At 39.5% G+C, this 19,371-nt stretch overlaps 2 protein-coding genes across 10 annotated transcripts in view; both read left to right on the plus strand.

The window, feature by feature from the left end:
* The window catches only part of cabin1 (calcineurin binding protein 1), a 59,981-nt gene extending 54,465 nt beyond the window's left edge, over nt 1–5,516 (plus strand). For 8 of the 9 annotated variants that reach the window (XM_034306686.2, XM_034306687.2, XM_053235935.1 and 5 more), the window contains 4 exons: nt 26–317; nt 2,010–2,162; nt 2,575–2,762; nt 3,291–5,516. In XM_034306686.2, coding sequence (XP_034162577.2) covers nt 26–317; nt 2,010–2,162; nt 2,575–2,762; nt 3,291–3,434 — 777 coding nt within the window. In that variant the 3' untranslated portion in view covers nt 3,435–5,516. Of the gene's footprint in view, nt 1–25; nt 318–2,009; nt 2,163–2,574; nt 2,763–3,290 lie in introns of those variants that run through there. The other variant, XR_008302153.1, reaches the window with a different exon arrangement.
* Nucleotides 5,517–13,130: 7,614 nt separating this feature from the next.
* On the plus strand, nt 13,131–17,390 carry tbx16 (T-box transcription factor 16). The gene is made up of 9 exons (XM_026925805.3): nt 13,131–13,339; nt 13,497–13,653; nt 13,777–13,879; nt 14,428–14,592; nt 14,858–15,004; nt 15,095–15,165; nt 15,264–15,352; nt 15,479–15,683; nt 15,853–17,390. The coding sequence occupies exons 1-9, from the start codon at nt 13,324–13,326 to the stop codon at nt 16,286–16,288; spliced, it is 1,389 nt and encodes a 462-aa protein (XP_026781606.2). The 5' UTR covers nt 13,131–13,323; the 3' UTR covers nt 16,289–17,390.
* The last annotated feature ends 1,981 nt before the right edge of the window (nt 17,391–19,371 follow it).

A 19,371-nucleotide genomic window follows, 5' to 3' on the forward strand; every position in this document is an offset into this window, starting at 1 on the left:
CATATTTTTTCTTGTGCTTTCCCAGAATTCCAGTGATGCACCCATCACCCCTAAGTTCAGTAAAGAGCACAGAGACATCTTCTTCCCTGCTTCTGTCCCCTCTCCAAGCCTCCACACACACACGCAACCTCTGCCTGCCCAGGAGCATGAGACCAAGCTGAGCAAGCCACCACGGCCGCTTCACACACACTCGCACTCTCATACACCCAGCACACCGACGCAGATGTATTGCCCGCCTCTAGGCCAGCAGGACCAATCGCAGCCCCGGGCGACACCCAGTCAGCCAATAGCAGGCATGGCGTTCTTACCCCACACAGGTAAAATGACACGCCACTTTTCAAAGTATGATGTATTTCACACGTATAATGACAAGTACACTGCTTAGCTCCACCCTTTTTTTTTTTTTTTAGCTGATATAATTTTCTACATATTGTGGGGGTTCAACTAATGCAACTTTTGGTCAGTTTTTGAAATTTTTTTTATGAACACCGACTCAGAGACCCATAGTGGGCAGTACTACCATAATCTGCTCACGTCTGATGTGTGTGTGTGTGTGTGTGTGTGTGGGACACGGTAGTCCCACATTACCATCTCTCATCTTGCACACTTTCCGTTTTACACACACACACACACACACACACACACATGTGGATAGTGAATAGGTGTGTATGAGAGTGAGTAGAGTCTCCCTGAAGCCGGCCGCGGGGTTCTGAGCTCCACGCTTAGTTGCTAGGGAAACAGAGATGGAAAAGGAGTAGGATATTTCATTAGGCGTTTGTAAGTATCCATGATGCACACTGCGTAGTACGGGGTTTCTGTGTATGTGTGCGCATTTGTGAGGCTTATGTGAGATGTGAGCATGACAGAAACAGACAGGAACACAAATAATTACAGCTGCTATTACCATATCATTGTATTTAAACCGTGCTGTATGTACGATGGGTGATTTACACAATATGCCATTGCGATTCTTGAGTTTCTCACAACACACAATATTTAGTCATATTTAACAACTTTTGGTTTCTTTGCTGTTCTAATTCAGCACCTGTTAGAAATTATTTAACCGTTAAAAGGAAATAAAGTAATTCATAAGAAAAGAACTGCATGAGGGATAAAACACTTTGGGTTGTGCTGTTATTGGACAATAATCCACTTTGGGTTTATTGGTAACAGTATCTCCGCTTTGTGACAGACTGACTCACACCACCCCATCTTTGATTATTTTCCTATAGAAGAACGTCCCTTTGTGTTTTATTCCTTACATAATATTCAAGCAGCTACTGATTACTATGATTAACACTTTCATTGTGTAGTGTTTTATAAGTTCTAATCATATCTGTGATTTTCTCAGAAAAGTGTATTGTGCCGTAATTTATCAAGATAGTGCTATTATAATGTCATATTGCTCAGCCAAGGCATGAATTGATATAATATCTAGATATAGAAAATGATCTGAGATCCCAGTTTAGTGTCAATACAGTAGACAAATTGCAGTCAGATCAGAAATGTCTGTAAATAGACAATATGGTTTCTTAATTTTTGTTAAGTAGTTAATTTAATGCACTTTTAAACTTTTGACTCAGAATCTCCCTCAGTGTCTTGAACTTCCTTCCATCTGTCCATTTTTTGCTCCCCTTTTATTATTATTATTTTTTTTTTATCATAACCAAAGCATCACCACTCTCACATGCTCAGGCACGTGTGCACCATGAGGAGGACGGAGCCACTGACCACCTAGTGGTCATCTTATTCCAGTCTGCATTCGTACTGTACACTTTAAACTGTCAGCCAAAGATTAGATTCTCAGAACAGCTGCTGCATCTGTGACTAGAATATTAAATGCAGTTTAATATTTCTTTGCTGTTTTAGTGCAAAATTTTGGTTAGTTTTCAGCAGGAACAGAGGGAGACAATGTATGATTATTGACAAAGATGTATTTATTAATGACAGTGTTCATTTATTAGTGTTCTTTTATTAATGTGCATGTGTGTGTGCGCGTGTGTGTAAAGACAGAGAAGCCTCTGCTCCAGAAGGTCTGGCGTATAGACAGCAGGAGTCTCATTTGTGTCAGCAGATGAAGATGGCCACAGTTTCGCAGAGTCACAACACACAGGAGTGGAGCAGTCACGAAGCCGCTACCTGCTCAACACACACAGATACAGGTAGCTCGTTGTGTGTGTGTGTGTGTGTGTGTTAGGGTCTGTATGCATGAATTTTACTGTTGAAATACTGTATAGATTCTCATATTTATTTGTTTTAAAGAAAAAATCCACATTTAAATGTTCATATTCCAAGAAATGTAAAGTGTAGCAAAATAGTAGTAACAAGAAACCATTCAATTTTAAAACCAACAGTTTCTGCCTTGTATTTTGTACAATACAATAATACAATACAATACAGTGCTACTGCTGTTTGTTTTCTCTGTGGCTAATTAAAATTCCAGGGCATTTGAATGCTAAATATTTTAAGTAATTAAAATTTTAATTCAATTTTCATAGGAATTTGAAGGACTGTATGTACATGCAGTGTTTGGCTGTAAACAACATTATGAGTGTCATTTTTCTGTCTGTGCAGAAAGCGCTGATCAGTCGAAGCAGAGCGATTCGAGTCGGATCCGCTCCCGAATCCCTCCCAACATGCCCAAGCTGCTCATCCCCTCCACAGCCACCAAATTCCCCCCAGAGATCACAGTCACGCCTCCAACTCCCACACTGCTCTCACCCAAAGGCAGCATCTCAGAGGAGACCAAACAGAGGCTCAAAGTAAGTCCGCACCAGGACATCTGACTGCCAGAACAGAAAATAGTTGTGTTCTTCACACAACTCATCATGCAGCACACATCCTGCTGTATTAAAGCTACTGCTGAACTTGTAAAACACTTGGGGGCATGATTTTATAGGATTATAATCAACAACAGAGTGATGTGATGTGGCTCAGTGTTATTTTCCAATAACAGCATGTCACAGTGTTTTATTGCTCTTCTAATTTTCAAATTGGCAAATAAATCCATTTTACAATACAACATATTTTTTATCCATTTCTTTAATGTTGTGAAACATTCACAAAAAATTAGTTCCTGTCAGCATATAACTCGTCATCCCCAACTGTTGAGTCAGTGTTGTCTCATCCTGAACTCATGCGTAATGCTCCTGGAATGAGTTTTATACAGCAGTGCTGAGTGCCTGAATTCACTGCCGTTTGACCCAAATATGATTCTCTATTATTCATTCTAATCAGCAGTTCAACAGGACTTCCTTACTCACTTCATTTCCCCTCCTTCTCTTTTCCAGAACGTGATTCTGGCGTCTCAGTCGGCAGCTAATGTGAAGAAGGACACTCTGACTCAGCCGGCGCTGGAAGTACAGGAGACGTCCAGCCAGGAATCGTCACTAGACAGTGAGACGGACGAGGAGGACGACTACATGGACATTTGAATTAGAAAGATTTCTGTCTTTATCACTCGCTTTCTCTTTTAATCTTCCTCTCATTTATTGGCTCATTCTTTAGTCTTGAATCGATGAAACGTTTGCATCCGTGCACTTCGTCTCTTCGTCCTGCAGCAGTATGCACGTTCTTTAAGCAAAAGGGCTTTTTCCTCGATGCTCAATGATGTCCTCTCGCTACATATGCACTGTGTTCTCTTTTTTTTCCTCGCTTTTTTGCTTTTTTTTTTTTTTTTTTCTTTTCAAATAATATTTTTCGCAACGATGCTGCAGTTTCACTCCAGTCTGAACAACGATCTGTGACCAGCAGCTTCTAAACCCCGGTGCACGAGTGCTGTTTGTTTCATGCACCTACATCGGAGGCTTTAAACGCAGGGGTCCTATGCATACAGTCAGTTTAATGCAAGGCATTTATAATTACAGCCACGGGGGCATTAGATCAGAAAGTGTTTCTCTTTTCCCTTTTTTCCCTCGTTACTTTAACTGAAATGAGTTTACATCTCGAATAAGGTGCTTAAACTCATGACATATCGACGTGGATATTTGCTCTGATGCTGTCAGCATGCAAGCACTAAAATGTTGCCAGAATTTTGTGCATATAAAAAATATGTATATATATAGAGAGAGTGAGTGTGTGTGTGTGTGTGTGTGTGTGTAAGTGTAAGGTTGATATTGTGCTACCCACAGTGAAGCCTCTTGCTTTGAGCATGGCTGCCTTGCTTGTGTGACGTGTCCAGTCCAACAACAGCATGAGTTTACAGTTTCCTGTAGCGCCAACCACTTTTTAAAATGAATTTCTACACTGTTTTTCACCAAAGTTTACTTTTCACTGATGGATCAGTCTAATTATGTGTATCTTAGAGTTCCTAAAGTGAGCCACTTTGGCCTCTGATAGTCCTATTATGAAACCCCCATTTTCATAATTGGACTTTTTTTTGGACTCATGACATTTAATACATTTTTCTGATCAAAGCAGCTCTTGTAATGACTGTACTCATGTTTGTGTTACATGGAATCATGTTCTTCATTTGTAATTTCTTTTGTACTGAATTGTAGCTGGACATAAGAGTTTTAAGCATGCAGGTTTGAGTCCTGCCACCAGCATTGAGTCGAAGAGGTGTTCAACTTCAACTATATGTACTTATGTAACCTAATTACACAGAGGTATCCGGTTGGTTTGCTTTAAAGCAATGCACCTTCTCATAATCAAGTGTCTAGCATCATACCAATGTCAAGATCTTGTCATCAATAGTGGAATATATATTTTAAAAAAGAGAAAGAGAAAGTCTTTTTGAGCGTGATGGCTTTGAGACAGACCTTAACATGATCCTGGACATGCGGCATTGAAAGCCGGTGATGCATCACTCTTCAAGCTGTAGAGCATTACATGCATGTTTAAAGAGTAAATGTATATTTTTGAAAAACAGAAAGCACAAGATATGTTGTGCTTTGCCTTCCCCTGCACATAACTTCTGGAGATCATGTGGACCTCCTTCCTAAACAGCCGAATGTTGTTGTTTTTTTTTTTTTAAATATTAAACAGTACTTTTTCTACAAATGGAATGGAAATACATTCCCTCCTGTATTTTTCTGGTTATTGAATAAAAATAATAGTTTAAAAAATGATTTTTTGCAAAATAAGGAAAAAAACTTGTCAAGAGAAAAAAGATGTGAAAATGCAATGGACATTAGACACATATGTCAGACCAAACTACCTGTAAATGGATAAGAATATTTGTATTTTTCTCTACATTGTCAGAGCGTGGTGGTGGTAGTTTTTTTTTTTTTTTTTTTTTTTGTGTGTGTGTGTGTGTGTGTGTGTGTGTGTGTGTGTGTGTGTGTGTGTGTGTGTGTGTGTGTGTGTGTGTGTGTGTGTGTGTGTGTGTGTGTGTGGCTCTGCTTGGGCTTGCACTGAGAATGTAACTTGGTGAAGGACGGATGGTACAAGCACTGAGATTGCCCTCTGTGCTCACACTTGTTCTCCTGAGGGTTGATATTTCTCTCAGTTTTTGACTTGCTGCATTAAAAATTGTCACAAAACCAAAAATAACACTTGATGACACTTTTACCCTGCCCTGATTTCTGTCCTTTTTTTTAATCTCACGCACTAGAAGTAACGTGCGCCTCAGTGTGTTCTGTCAGAATTTATGATGCTTATCTTTGCATTGTGTAAGGTTTTTATTAGCTAAGGGTGGAAGATATACCAAAAGATCATCACAGTTCTAGAAGACACATCAGTACATGATGGATATGACGAGAGCTACAGTAAATAATCCGTGGTTTTATTGTCTACAGAAAAAAAATTTACCAAGGCAAAGAGAAATATAAAACAACTGGTTCAAAAAAAAAAAAAAATTTTAAGGACAAATCATGACTTTTTCCTCCATAATGTGGTGTATTTCTGAGTGAACAGGACGTTTGGGTATGGAATAATGGTTGGTTTAAACAGAATGACATGATTACATTGGTTAAGGTTATTTTCCCCTGCCCCTGTGTGGATTTCCAAAAATCAACTTGACAGAGTCAAAGAATTGAACATATAATACTCAAGAATCATGTACAGTGTTTTCAGATGGTCTTTAACTTGCATTCAGATGCATGTTACTGTAACTGTTATTTATACCACAGCACTATTGAAATTCTTGAATCTGATATCATTATCGTCTCTATAGTAACAACTCCTTCACAAGGAGTTGCATGACAGATGCTCCACATAATCTAAGACTGATAATAAACAGATTAAAAATATGCTGTTAGTTAGCAAAGAAGAAGTACAATAGCTCAAATGGTGAAGACTTCTGTAAGGAGACATTTATTTTTTTTTACATTTATGGAAGGAGTCTCGAGTGTCAGTGCTTGGTAAAGGTCAGTAAGTTTTTCAGGATGGAGAAATCCTCAGGTATTTGCAAAAAAAAAAAAACTGTCTAAACTATAAATCTCCACTTCCCCAAATTCTCATTTTCATTCACTTTTGCTTGAAGCATCTCACTTTCTGGTCCTGCATGAATAACCTAAAGATTGCACTTCCAAAAAACAGTTTATAACCCAAGTCTCACTCTTGCTTCAGTGGATAATCTGACCTGGATACTGCCAAACTGTACCTTGGAACTGCTGCTGTGATCATAAACACTGTCCTGTGCTCATCCCAGGATTCACAGTATACACATGCTGAACATCCTTTCAGCATACCACTGTTTAGCTTTTAGTATATATCCTGATTTCTATGAAGCTGCTGCTGTTAAAAGTGCTATACAATTAAAATCTAATTGAATTGCGTATATGAGGGGTTTGGTGTAGTCTGTGGAATATCCTATATTAGGTGTCATTCATTCTTAGAACGTTTAAGGAAGGAATGTTGGGTATGGATGGAGAACGTTAGAAAAGTGCATTTTGAGCTCTCTTTCTCTCCCTTGCTCGCTGTCTTGCCTGTTGCTCTTCGCCACGCACATGCTGGCTGTTATCCTTTTGCTGCTGGACCACCCTGTCTGCGTTAGGTAGGCCGTGTTAAAGGGAATGGCCAGCTGAGTGTGAAGCCCTCAGACCTGAGGCAGGACATTAGGGCCCATTAGCAACTCCTAGAGGATTCTTATAAAGTGCTGCCAATTTGTCATTTGCTCTCTTTGGCAAGCACGCTACAATTTATATACATCCAAGGTCAAATGTACAGCTCATTCCCTAAAGGTACATGGTATAACCTTTAGCGCTGTGTTAGGATTGATGTATTCAGCACTGATTATCTCACTATGTCCTTAAATGTCTGGGATCTTGACCGGTTCCTCGTCTATGCTTTCTCAGTGCATCCTAAACCCCAGAAACCGTCTTGAGCACATTTTGTGCTAGTTTATGTGCCTTTAGATGCTGATTTGACTTGATTTCCAGCATACTATGTGTCCAGACATTCCTGTTGATGGCTCGTACCTGAGGACTGAAAGTGGCCAATTAGAGCATCAAAAGGGAGCGTTGCATGGATAATGCCAGTGAAAGGTGTGAGATTTCTCGTCGCGCCCTGGCAGGGGGGCCTTTATGGAGGCCTACAGCCGTCTGATCACGGCCCAGAAGTGCCTGTGTATTGGCAGCTGTTAAGCTATTGAGTACTGATGGTATCCATGTGAGGCATAGCAAATGGTGAACCTGGCTATAACTCTACAGAGTTAGCCAGAAGGAAATGAAGTGAAATTTTTAAAATGTGCTTTGACTTTTTTAGTTTCTTAAAAATGGGTCATTTTTGAAGACCAAGAAAAAAATGGGAAGTTTCTTAATTTTAAGTCTTTTAGTCATTGTTTTACCTGCTACGCATTTCATTTATTGGAAACAACGATAGCACTTGAAGTTAGAAGCTGAAACGAATTCATATAACTAAAAACCTGCCTACAATAAGCAGTGTTATGAAGCGCTCATGGCCATAGCTTTGAACCAAGCTGCTGATCTGATATCAGCTTTTCCTCCATAAAACCAAAGTTCCCAAACAGCATGAGACAAAAGCTGATTTGGACTTGGGTTCAGGCTGTGTGTGTCAACTCTGAGCTCGGTGTGGGGCTCGGTGGGGCTCTCTTGATCTCTGTGGGGTCTTCAACAGGAAGCCGCTAGTAACGTTTATATATGACACCTCGGACAACTTTACATTTCCTCTACAGGCACGCCATGTGTTTTCAGCAACACATTAATGATATTTTAACCACATCAAAGAGCATATGCATAATTTTATGATGTGCTTCACAACCTGACGAGGTTAGCATGATGTCAACTAGCTGAAGTACCCAACTTTGACCTTTTGGATGACATTTTGAATAAACATCAAGATTTCCAGAGTCACATTTATAGAACCACAGCACTCTCATATGCATCATTATTATCATCATATTCTATTTTGGTCTCTAAGTCATTCAGAAAATTGCATTTTTTTCCTCCTTTTTTTCCCCCTCATGCTCCATAACTGTAGAATCGTGTGTAATTTCTAACTAGACAAACACCTCGTAGGTGTTAATAAGCTACTTAACGTGGTCGAGTGTCCAAATCATCGAGCCTGAGCCGCTAATACTGACAGCACTGCACACGCTTCAGCCCTTGTACCACTGCAGTACTGTTTTAATCCTGTTACTACTGTTCAGCACAGTTTTAATCCTGCATTTAAACCTGGATTTCTGTTTCTTGGTTTTTCTCCATTTCCTTCTTTTAGCTTCATCCATCATCACTACCATGTATAACAGCTGTTACACGTGCTGTTGAAACGTACAGAACACCTGGCTCCATCTTACACCCGGTTATCTCGTGTGGTGATGACTGGTTCAAATCTTACATGATACAAACTTCAGGTATGTGAAACAGGAATGAAGAACATTCTCCAGATAATTTGCTAAGTGAATTGTTCCAATTACTCAGCCATGTAGAGCATTTAGTTTGCTAAAGTCATCATGTTTTGCATTTAAAGCATCAAATATTCTGGATATTTTTAAGGAATGCCTTTTAAGTCAATTCAATTGCATTTTTTACATATAGACATTGTCGCAAAGCAGCTCTACAGAAATCTGGATATAGATTTAGATCCTACTGAATGACAGTGGTGACAGTGGCCAAGAAAAAAGACAGCATTGGAAACCTTAAGAGGAGCCAGACTCAAAATGGAACCTCTTGTCTTCTGGGTGACACCGAATAGTGCGATTATAAATTATTACTCTTGTACAACTTAGTGTGTTGAAAGGATGTTCATACTGTGAATGAGTCTTTATGAATTTAGCAGCAGGTTCGGATATACAGTATCTCGGTGAGATTATTCACTAAAGCAAGGGTAACACTTGGGTATAAACATATTTAAGACGTTTGAGCCTACTTTTCTAATAAGAGCCAAAATTAGAATGAGTGAACTTCAACCATGTCCTACATTACAACTTGCATCAAATTTCTACTGGATTGGTCAACATTTCTACACGCCAGGACTGAAGTGTGTTTATCCACAGTGTGGAGTGACGCCAACAACGCATTACGTGTGCTTATTACCAGCTTCTCTCAGGTGGAAGAACTGAAACCATCACACCTTCATTAGAGAGAAAGAACCTGGAAAGAAGTCCTGTCCCTCTTTTTCTCCTTTCCTTTAGAGACCATTTCATGAAGTCTGTCACAGAGGTGTGAGAGGAGCTTTGGCCATTCTCTTGCACTCTGTATGGATGAGTTTGAGTTATAAGACCAATATGCATCCACTCAGCCTGGCTTGCATTCAATACTTTCGCAGCTAGAGCAGGCTTTCAACTCGTAAACACACAATCCTGTTGTAATCAGAACTCCCTTTATGAGTAGTTTTAGTCTCGTTTCAGTTGTATAACCTTCACAAAGACACAAAAATACATTTCCATCAGTGTCTGTATGCGCTATTGATTGAAACTGAGAGGAGCACTTAAGAACCAGGTGTATAGCGTTGAAATCTCTTAAAAGCACTGGAAGCAACACCAGTGGAAAGCTGTCAAAATGTTAATCCGCTAAAATTCACTTCACACTAGACATAAGTATGTCTTTTAAAGGCTGATTTTAGTATCGCTAAACCTAACCTAAACCTACACTGAGGTCTTTCAACTTAATATATACAGTTTTATAACACATATGAATGTCTTTAGTGTTACCAGGTGAAAGGCTATGATCCAACATTATGCTACACTCAAAAATGTTCCTCAAAGGTTCTTTGGAAGGTTTTTGGTTCTAGCATTTTAAAGAAGATTTAGTTGGAATCTTTTCTGAAAGAGAAACATCACATAATACCATTTATGGTGCTAAAACGTAGAGAAGATTAGTAGCATACTTGCTATATCAGTAAGTTATGGCCTTTGTTACAAATGATATATACATTTTATGTTCCTGGGCTTTAAGCTGCTGTTGATAAGCCTGATAAGGGCAATGTGTGTTAATGTTTTTTTTTTCCTTCAAATTTAGACCTTACAGAATTGTGAATTGAAATTGCTACCAACTTAAATATATTAAATATTCAATGTTGATATAACACTGACAGCACCAAGCAGTTTTTGTCACTTTGTTCTTTCTTCTGAGCCTTGTACTATTTCAGTACCACCTCCCCAATCATCATCATGTAACCTGGAAAAATATGTTTTCTTTTTTCTCCTCTTATCTCTCTTTATCTGTCAACCTTGTCACCGTGTGTAATGGTCCTAATGTAAGTGCTGTTGAAATGTACACCTCGCTCCATCAACATTTTACAGGCCACAGCTGCACTTTGGTGTTGGGAGATCCAAATCTTTGACTAATAATCTAAAGTATGTACATCCATTATGTAAAACAAGAATTATGAGGGATTCTCAAGCATACTGTTGTAAGTAAATTATTCTTATTACTCAGTTATGCAATATCAAATTCTGTTAATTTTCACACTTAGAAAATAAGGTTTTATCTAAAGCCATGCTTCTGAAAGTGAAGCATAGCCAGGAAGACTGCGATTTTATTTTATTTTATTCCATTAAATTTGTCACAGCCCACCATAGTTATTACATGTATCATTAAGGTCTTACAGTTATTAGCCTGTTTGACTAGTCACTTAAGTTAAAAGGGTTTAATCTGAATCTCAATAACTCAAAAACAAGCAACCTAAAAATAACGGCAACTCAAATCCAATGACAATTTCAGGAAAATTAAGGAATAAAATGCTCTATGCAACCAATAAATGTTACTTTTTAAGTTAAAGTTTAAATTAAGTAAACATTTAAATAACAACCAATATTTCAAGAGTTAGATTATGTTCATGAGAATAATTTGTTTTATGGGGTTATGGGGTAGCAAAACATTTGAGAATCCCTGATGTAAAGGATTCTGTGGTTTGTCTGTTTGGGATAACATTTAAAGATTTTATGAAGGACCCTACAACACACAGGGATTCCAAGTAAAACTCCTTACCTGAGGAACCCTTTTTTCTGATAGTGTAGCTTTGAGAGCTTTCCATGAGATTGGGAAATTGTAGGATTGTAAAATGATAACCAGGGGGATTTGTAGGAGTTTTACAGTCAAACAGTAAATCAAAAGTCACATTTTGAAATTTCACCAGTACACATTTTAGAACATGTCTATGAAGAGGCTCCAGACTCCAGACTGACTCCAATGCTTATTTCCTCATTTGTGAATACAGAAGGTCAAGCACACACATCAGCTCGCTTTCATTTGCAAATGAATATGAATAGTTAGTAATGCCCTCCGAAGATTATTCACCCACTCACACTGTTTATGTGTTTGTTCTCTGTAACTGGAGACCCAGTTGTGCTAACAGCCTGTGAAGTACCAGGCCATACAGTCAAATTCTTTCACTGACTCACTGCCATTTCCCCCCCAACCCTCTTACACTCCGGCTGTATCTGTTCCCTAATTATTCTTTGAATTTCATTCAGCGTCATCTGCCTCTCATTCTTTATCAGTTTCTCCAAATCCATTTCAATGTGGTCTGTCTTCTTTTCTCTGCATGAATAGAAAACTTAAACCCACATGAGGAATGTGGTGGTGCTCCTAATGAGATTAAGTACTGAAGCATTGTCACGTCTAGACACACTGAATCCACAATACAACACCCCCCAACACACATACTGGGGACAAGCTGTCCCTCAGGTAAGCTCACCTTCATGTTTGCCTCAGGGCCTGCAGTCTATCATGATTCTATTAATGTTTTATGTTCCTCTCCCGCAGTCTCTATAATGGACATGATCTTTCACTCCAGTTTCGACTACAAAGTGAATCGATTGCCCAGTGCATGTTCTAAATAAAATAATTAAAGAAATAAACTAAATTTAATTCCAAGTCACTCACACTCACTCACTCAAATAAAAAACATAAACTAGTAACATGGATGTAGAGAGCTTGTAGTAAATATTTAGCAAGTGATGAAAAGATGTCATTTTCCTTCAGACAGAGAGACATTATCACTCTAAACAAATTGTACAAAATTATTTTAAAAAGTGTCCATCTATTCATGACAAGAGCAAACAGTGTGAAATGTATTAAACTAAAAAAGTAACTTAACCTCCTAATCCTCCATAGATGGTTCCATTCCATACTCTGCATGCATTCTCTGTATTGTAATATTATCTTAATAATTTCGCATAATTTTCCATATAGTTACTGAATAACCAACCTTAGGGATTGGAAATGTAAAGGAGCACAAGACATTATAAGACAAGGCATTACAAGACAAATATAAAAATAGACATTATTAAGACATTAATAAAGTGTATTTCATAATGATTCCCATTGTTTTTTCTGCTCTAAACATGCTCACTATCTCCACTGCTGATATAGTGACCTTGCATCTGTTGCTCCAGTGAAAATGAATGGATAAGTCTGTGTGAATTAACAAACATGTCCCAAGTGTACACACTATTCTGTTTGTGTGAATGTGTAAATATGCCATTTAGACCATGGCTCCTCTATGCCCTCACTCACTTTAACTAGCAGCATTAGCGAGATTTCGTTGTTGACTTGTGCTCTAGGAAGCCCTGTGCATATTTGCTTAAAACTCTTTTAGCAGTTCATAAAGACGACCTGGTCGCCTTCCTGTTGGGACTCTATCAAGGCTCTGCTAAGTCTCTTTGATTTCACCCATCCTCCAATCACATCATGACATTGACTCATCCCTGGGCCACTTCAAAGGCTGAGAATGGGGGCCCAAGCTCCGCCCACTAGCAGTATCCCCTTAAATGTGACCGATGTCCTCTGTGTTCCTCAGAAAGGTGTATGCCCTCATCCTCTCCATATCTCTGGACTTAACTTGAATAGTTGCGGATCTTACTGAAGCTCATATGGAGAGCTTGGTGCTGTGACTGAAAACAATTCTGGAAAACACTGATTATTCTAATCGTTTTGCTTCATCTTGATTTTTGTTGCAGACAAAGAATCTTGAGAAATGCAGGCTATTAGAGGTAAGTTTGATCACTGTTAATTGTGTTGAGTGTTTCTTGTGAAATTAAGACTTACCTTTTTATAGAAGTTAAAAAACCACACTATCATCACCACAACTACTGAATGCCACGCCGGCTCAATCTCATGCTGTCTCTTTCCTTGTTCCTTTTTACTCAGACCTCAAACACAACTTCAGTATTCCACCTCCTTCTGCAATGGCTGGAGCAACAGACTCCTTTCACCAAGGGAACATCAGGATAACCCTGGAGGACCCTGAGCTCTGGAAGTCCTTCCATGAGATTGGTACTGAGATGATCATCACTAAGCCTGGCAGGTAAAAGACCCACCTAAGGCAATTCCACCTTAATAGGTAGCCCCCTTTGAGGTTATGGATATTCCCTATGAAGAATGATGCATAAATGATGACCAAAATGTATGCTTTGTGTGTCTATTGCAGGAGAATGTTTCCCCATTGTAAGATAAATATTTCAGGACTTGTGCCCTATGCAAAGTACATCCTCCTGGTGGACATCGTGCCTGAAGATGGCTTCAGATACAAGGTAAGAATTGACTTTTCATTTGTCTCTTACTCAAGCTCAAACCACTATACACATGCATCCGTATCCTTATCAAGGATCTTACTTGGTTTTACATATGTCTAGTATTTCACCAGTTTATAAGATGTACAGATGTGGAAAAGATGAAAGGATGGATAGAAGAATTACCCAGAATGAAATGACCACCTAAAAATGTTCTGTCTCTTGTTTTTTGTGGTACACTGGACATCAATATGCTAAAAAAAAAAATGGGGAGACAGTAAATTAGTGATTGGGGCAGGTGGTGCTTGTCTGTGTGTCCAGAGCCTTCTCACCACTGATTACACAGCTCGCACTCCACTTCAAAGGGTCCAAACTCTTCCTGTTTTTACAGGAGCAACTGGGGGTCCCCCTCCCCAAACTCACACTCCCCCACTACCCTTAGCCCTTCTGTCACTGGCAAAGGCAATGCAGTGTCCTTGTCCTTCTTGTCCTTGACAGTTACCTTTGCATTGAACTATATGACCATGACTGTTTTTGGTGAAACTAACAACTTTTCTTCTTGTGCCCAGTGGAATAAGGATAAGTGGGAGGTGGCGGGTAAGGCTGAGCCACAGCCACCTTACAGGACCTATCTGCACCCAGACTCACCAGCTCCAGGAAGCCACTGGATGAAGCAGTCTGTCTCCTTTCTCAAGCTCAAACTCACCAACAATGCCCTTGACCAGCATGGACATGTAAGTATTTTGTTCTCAACAGAGATCCTGGGATCTTTTGTTGAAGTCCTGAGAAATAGCATTATCAATGAAGTTATGAACGGCATTTATAACTTTTGATTAAAGCTGTCTTATGCCATCGTAAGACCAATTAATTAAGCTGATTTGTTGTTACATTTGCGTTTTCCCCCACAGTCATAGAATCAAAAGTGATCTTGATACAAAATAATGGAGTACACAATATGAAAGTTGGGCAGTGAATGACTTTTTTTCCTCTGTGGTGCAGATCATCCTACATTCCATGCATCGCTACCATCCCCGCTTCCACATTGTGCAGGCTGATGACCTCTACAGTGTACGTTGGAGTGTGTTCCAGACTTTCACCTTCCCCGAGACCTCCTTTACTGCTGTCACGGCATACCAGAACACCAAGGTTTGTCTCTCATTACAGAAAGTAATATCAGGCATGGGTGCAGAAAACTCTTTTGTATGTGGCTCATGGTTGCTGCGATTCCTTTTACAGATTACCAAGCTGAAAATCGACAACAACCCCTTTGCTAAGGGATTCAGAGACGAGGGCATGAACTCAAAAAGGTGAGCAACTGCAGCAACAGAACTGCACTGAACAACTTTCCTGTTTTTCATGAGAAAAAGACAATTTGGAATGTTTTATTTCCTCTTGCCCTACATAGGCGTGCAAACAGAGGTCCAGCTGATACTGAGCGGCTGGCTAAGAGGCTGAACTCGATGGTCAGGGACTCGGATCAAGATAGCCCACCAGGTACGGGTCGAAGCTGTCAAACCCAACAGACAATTTAGCATCCTTCTTTATTAACTCATTATGTAGGTTGTCATTTACAGTTGTAGTACTCTGTAGATACTAATGGGAAGTTTTAACACCTTTCAGATTTGCGCCGCTCTTCATATGAGGGACTGGCAGAGGCACGAGCTGGATGCAAGGAGGGCGTTAAAGAGGAGCCGAATTCTCCATGGGGAGAAGCATCTGATAGGGAAAACAGCCTGGGAAGAGACTCCCCCCTGGGCTCTAATACTCGAGACATATACAGCTCTGAACAGCTTGTGCCAGGACACAGCACATACCAACCTTACAGGTACCTACTGATCATTTATTTATGAAGACACTGTTGCAAATGTGATGATTTGTGATGGCTAGCTGAATGAGCAGAAGAGAATAAGCTGTCTTGAGCTTTACTTTTTGGATTTTAAGCAAGGGGTTTCAGGAAAGATTTTCACTAAATCTTATTCTGGCTCTTTTCTCAGATTTCCTGATTACAACAAGTCCCCATCACCAACCTCCTCCAGCATGAACAGCAGTGCTGGGCGCTCCAGCTTCGAATCTCGAGTGCCTGACATAGCTACCGTGCCTGAGCAGGACAGCAAAGTCACTGATCTGGCTGTCCCACAGTGTCCTCCCCCTGCCACATCTGGTGTGCAGGACTATGCTGGGGTGCTGAACGTAGCTGTGGCACAGGGCAAGCCTGGCATGCTGGGACATCATGCACTCTATGCACCCTACAGCGCTGATCAGCCCCTGAGCCAGTGGAGCGGGACAAGCTCAGCCCAGTACCCATCCCACCCACACCATCATCACCACTTAGCAGCGGATTATGGGACCCAAGCTGTCCATCACGGCTACCACCATGCCAACATGGCTGACTGGAGCCAGTACCCACTCTTCTCATACTCCTGCTGGTGATCAGAGAAGCAGGACAAAGTGTGTGGACTCAAGGCTTGTTCAGCCTCCTTGGAGGCAAAGCGGAAATCAGAAAAGTGCACAAGAAGGTTGGAGAGAGACTGAGATTATTCAAACTTGAAGAAAATAGGGTTGTGTAAAGCATTTTAGCAAACTAGCTTTTTGTTGATTTTCTTGAAGATCTTATTGTTCACTTCAGTTGCTTCACTTCAAGACAAAACTAGCGCTGACTGCATGATGGTCAAATGGACTGCATGATGGTCTAAAAAGAGATGTATGTAGCTAGTAATGTGCTTTCAGTTTCAGAAGTATTAGCTTCTTGCTTGGCACCCCAAAAGGATTGGCTTTCATAGAAATGGCTGAAATATGGGTGTGTTTATTTATTTAGTGAATGGTTTCACTGCTGCTTAATATTATTTTTGTAAAAAAAAATTTTTTTAAAAAAAAAGGTGTTTGCTGAAAATGGTACTGTAGAAACTGGATGTGTGGAAAAAGTAAATATTATGTAAAAGTCAGATGTTGTGGTTTCTTCTGCATTGACAATTCTGTGTGCTCATTAATGTAAATGTGAAGCGTCTTAGTTGCTTGTTATGTCCTATTTTTAGGGGGGAAGTGGAGTAGACAGGCAAGTCAGCAGGTAGAGCTGATGAGAGTAATTAGAAGGTCTGTGTTACATCCTTAACTACCTACTCTGATCTAAGATCTGATGGATCAGAACATAAGGAACCCGTTTTCTGTTGCAATATTTATGCTTCATTAGAAAGATTCAGTCTTTTGCTAGGCATTTGCATGATTTCTCAATATTCTGCAGAAGATTTATTTGCACAAATAGGCCACAGCACATTCTTCTAAATATGGACATGCTAATGAAATTAAACTATTAAAGGGTTCATCTTTTTTCAAAAAAAAAAAAAAAAAAAAACAGTTACACAATATGGTCATTGTAAAACAATTCTTTTGCACTCACAAAGAGAAACGTGGTAAACATAAATCTCAAGGTAATAAAGAATCTGATGCAACACATGATAACCTGATTAGAAATTTCAGCACAACTGAAATAAGAGTGCATTTTACTTTTTGTCCAAATATAAATTATTTTACGGTTCCCCTGTGGTGTTGATTTGCTCATTTTTTGTTTGTTTTTCTCATTTTCCCTTTCTTTTGTTGACACTAATGAGGCACCCACCCAACTCCACAACTCTTTCTGTGCACGCATTCATACTGAGAGCTTTTCTGTGACACTGAAAGACTCCTAAGCAGCGTGAAAATGGGGGGATGGCTGGCTCGTTTCAAATCTCAAAAGAGCAGACACTGATGGCTCCACCGTCCCTGATCTCAGGTGCTAATCACTGTCGTAAAGGGGGAGGGTGTGTGTCTGTGTGTGAAACAGAGACAATCTTGCATGTGCAAAGACTGGCCTGTTCACTGTCCATTAATTGAGACAATATAAGAGCAATCATTATCAGGCTGACAAAGTTACTGAGAGTTTAATTTCCATATTTCTAGTGTATTCTGCGGAAACACAGACTTTTTGTCTTTTTGACAAAAAAGTAATCATTTGGGAAGGTTGACAGTTATACTTTTCATACCAAATACTACTTAGGGATCCCAGCCCCTGCTTTCTTTGAGAAAGATTAAAGTAAATCTAGGTAAAAGCCACAGATGAGTGGATTTTGTATCTGAAGAACTATGGGCAGTAAAGTGATTTTGGTGTGGCAAAATATTTGCACATTTAGCACATTTGACTACAACTACAAGTGTGGGTGGAACAACCTAGACAGGTAACTATGATATTATATGAGTAATCTTTAACAAATCTGTACGGGCAATGTTATATTTAACCAACTAATGTGGCTGTATGTTGATTAACTCAAGACCCACAGACCAAGATATGGCCCTCTGCCTCATTTAATTCAGCCCATGCAAACTTGCAAAGAATAATATTGAAATGGCCTGTAGTACCTACTACTCAACACTTTCACACTACACCAGTAATATCTACAGTTTACACCAGCGACGCTCAGCTTTCTCTACTGTAAAAATTAATAGCCATAGTTTATGGCCCTTCAAGGGCTCACAAAAATGCTGATGTGACCTGGGGAGAATTTGAGTTTCGCCCCCCTGATCTAAAGCAAATATGACTATATTCTCATTTAAAAGCAGAAAAGTAATAGATCTACATATTTACTGTTGTGACTTTTTCCTAGTTGGAAGCTGGAAATAGTGAATTTACTTCAGTTTCAGTCAAACACAGAATTATATAAGGGACATGTTGTGCATATGCAAAATGTTTATACTGGTGGTGTATACTGTATGTATTGTAGTAAGCTTTATAACATGTTTTATAACAAGCACAAAGTTAGTAATGTACCATACAACTGAAAAGAAAAGACAAGGTAAAATATTGATTAACCATGGCAACTGCTGGCTTGTATTTAACACATTTACAACATAAAACAAGTCGCATCCACCAATAGCTGTGCTGTATTTTATGTTAATAGAATGAATGCAATTTAGAATAAAAGCATTGACTTTTTTTTTGCTTCATGTCCAAGCAGAATGCAAAACTGGTATACCAGCTCCAGGTTCCAGGGTGTACTGTAGGCTGCATGGGGCCAAATCTGTGTTTTATTTGTTCAGTGATGAAGCAATGGAAAACTTTGGCCTGCAAAATCAGAGTGCCTCAGTCCCCCAAAAAACTTATGGAAGGCTGACAACCAAGTTACGTTTAGCCCGATGTTCAGCCTATTGACACTGTACAATAAGTTGCTGTTATTAACGTATGTAACAAGTATTCTGTCCAAGGAGCATATTATAATGTCTAATTTGGGTGAAAATGCAGATTTGTTTCTCTAATTAATAATAACATACAGTATATGAACTGCAAGTAAATTAGATATACATTACATGGCCAAAAATATGCGGGCATTCCCCAAACTGTTGCCACAAAGTTTGAAGTACACAACTGTCTTGCATCAATCTGTATGCTTTAGAATTAAGATTTCCCTTCACTGGAACTAAGAGGCCCAAACTCGATTGGCCTGCCCAGAACCCTTATCTCAACCACTCTTTTTGTAGAAATCCAG

This window comes from Pangasianodon hypophthalmus, chromosome 8 (genome assembly GCF_027358585.1).
Source record: "Pangasianodon hypophthalmus isolate fPanHyp1 chromosome 8, fPanHyp1.pri, whole genome shotgun sequence".
In the NCBI taxonomy this organism is placed as follows: Eukaryota; Metazoa; Chordata; class Actinopteri; order Siluriformes; family Pangasiidae; genus Pangasianodon; species Pangasianodon hypophthalmus.

Coding starts and splice junctions, on each gene's coding strand:
- tbx16 (XM_026925805.3), top strand. Junction 13,880..14,427: donor AAGATGGCTTCAGATACAAG/GTAAGAATTGAC, acceptor TCTTGTGCCCAG/TGGAATAAGGATAAGTGGGA. Junction 15,166..15,263: donor GAGGGCATGAACTCAAAAAG/GTGAGCAACTGC, acceptor TGCCCTACATAG/GCGTGCAAACAGAGGTCCAG.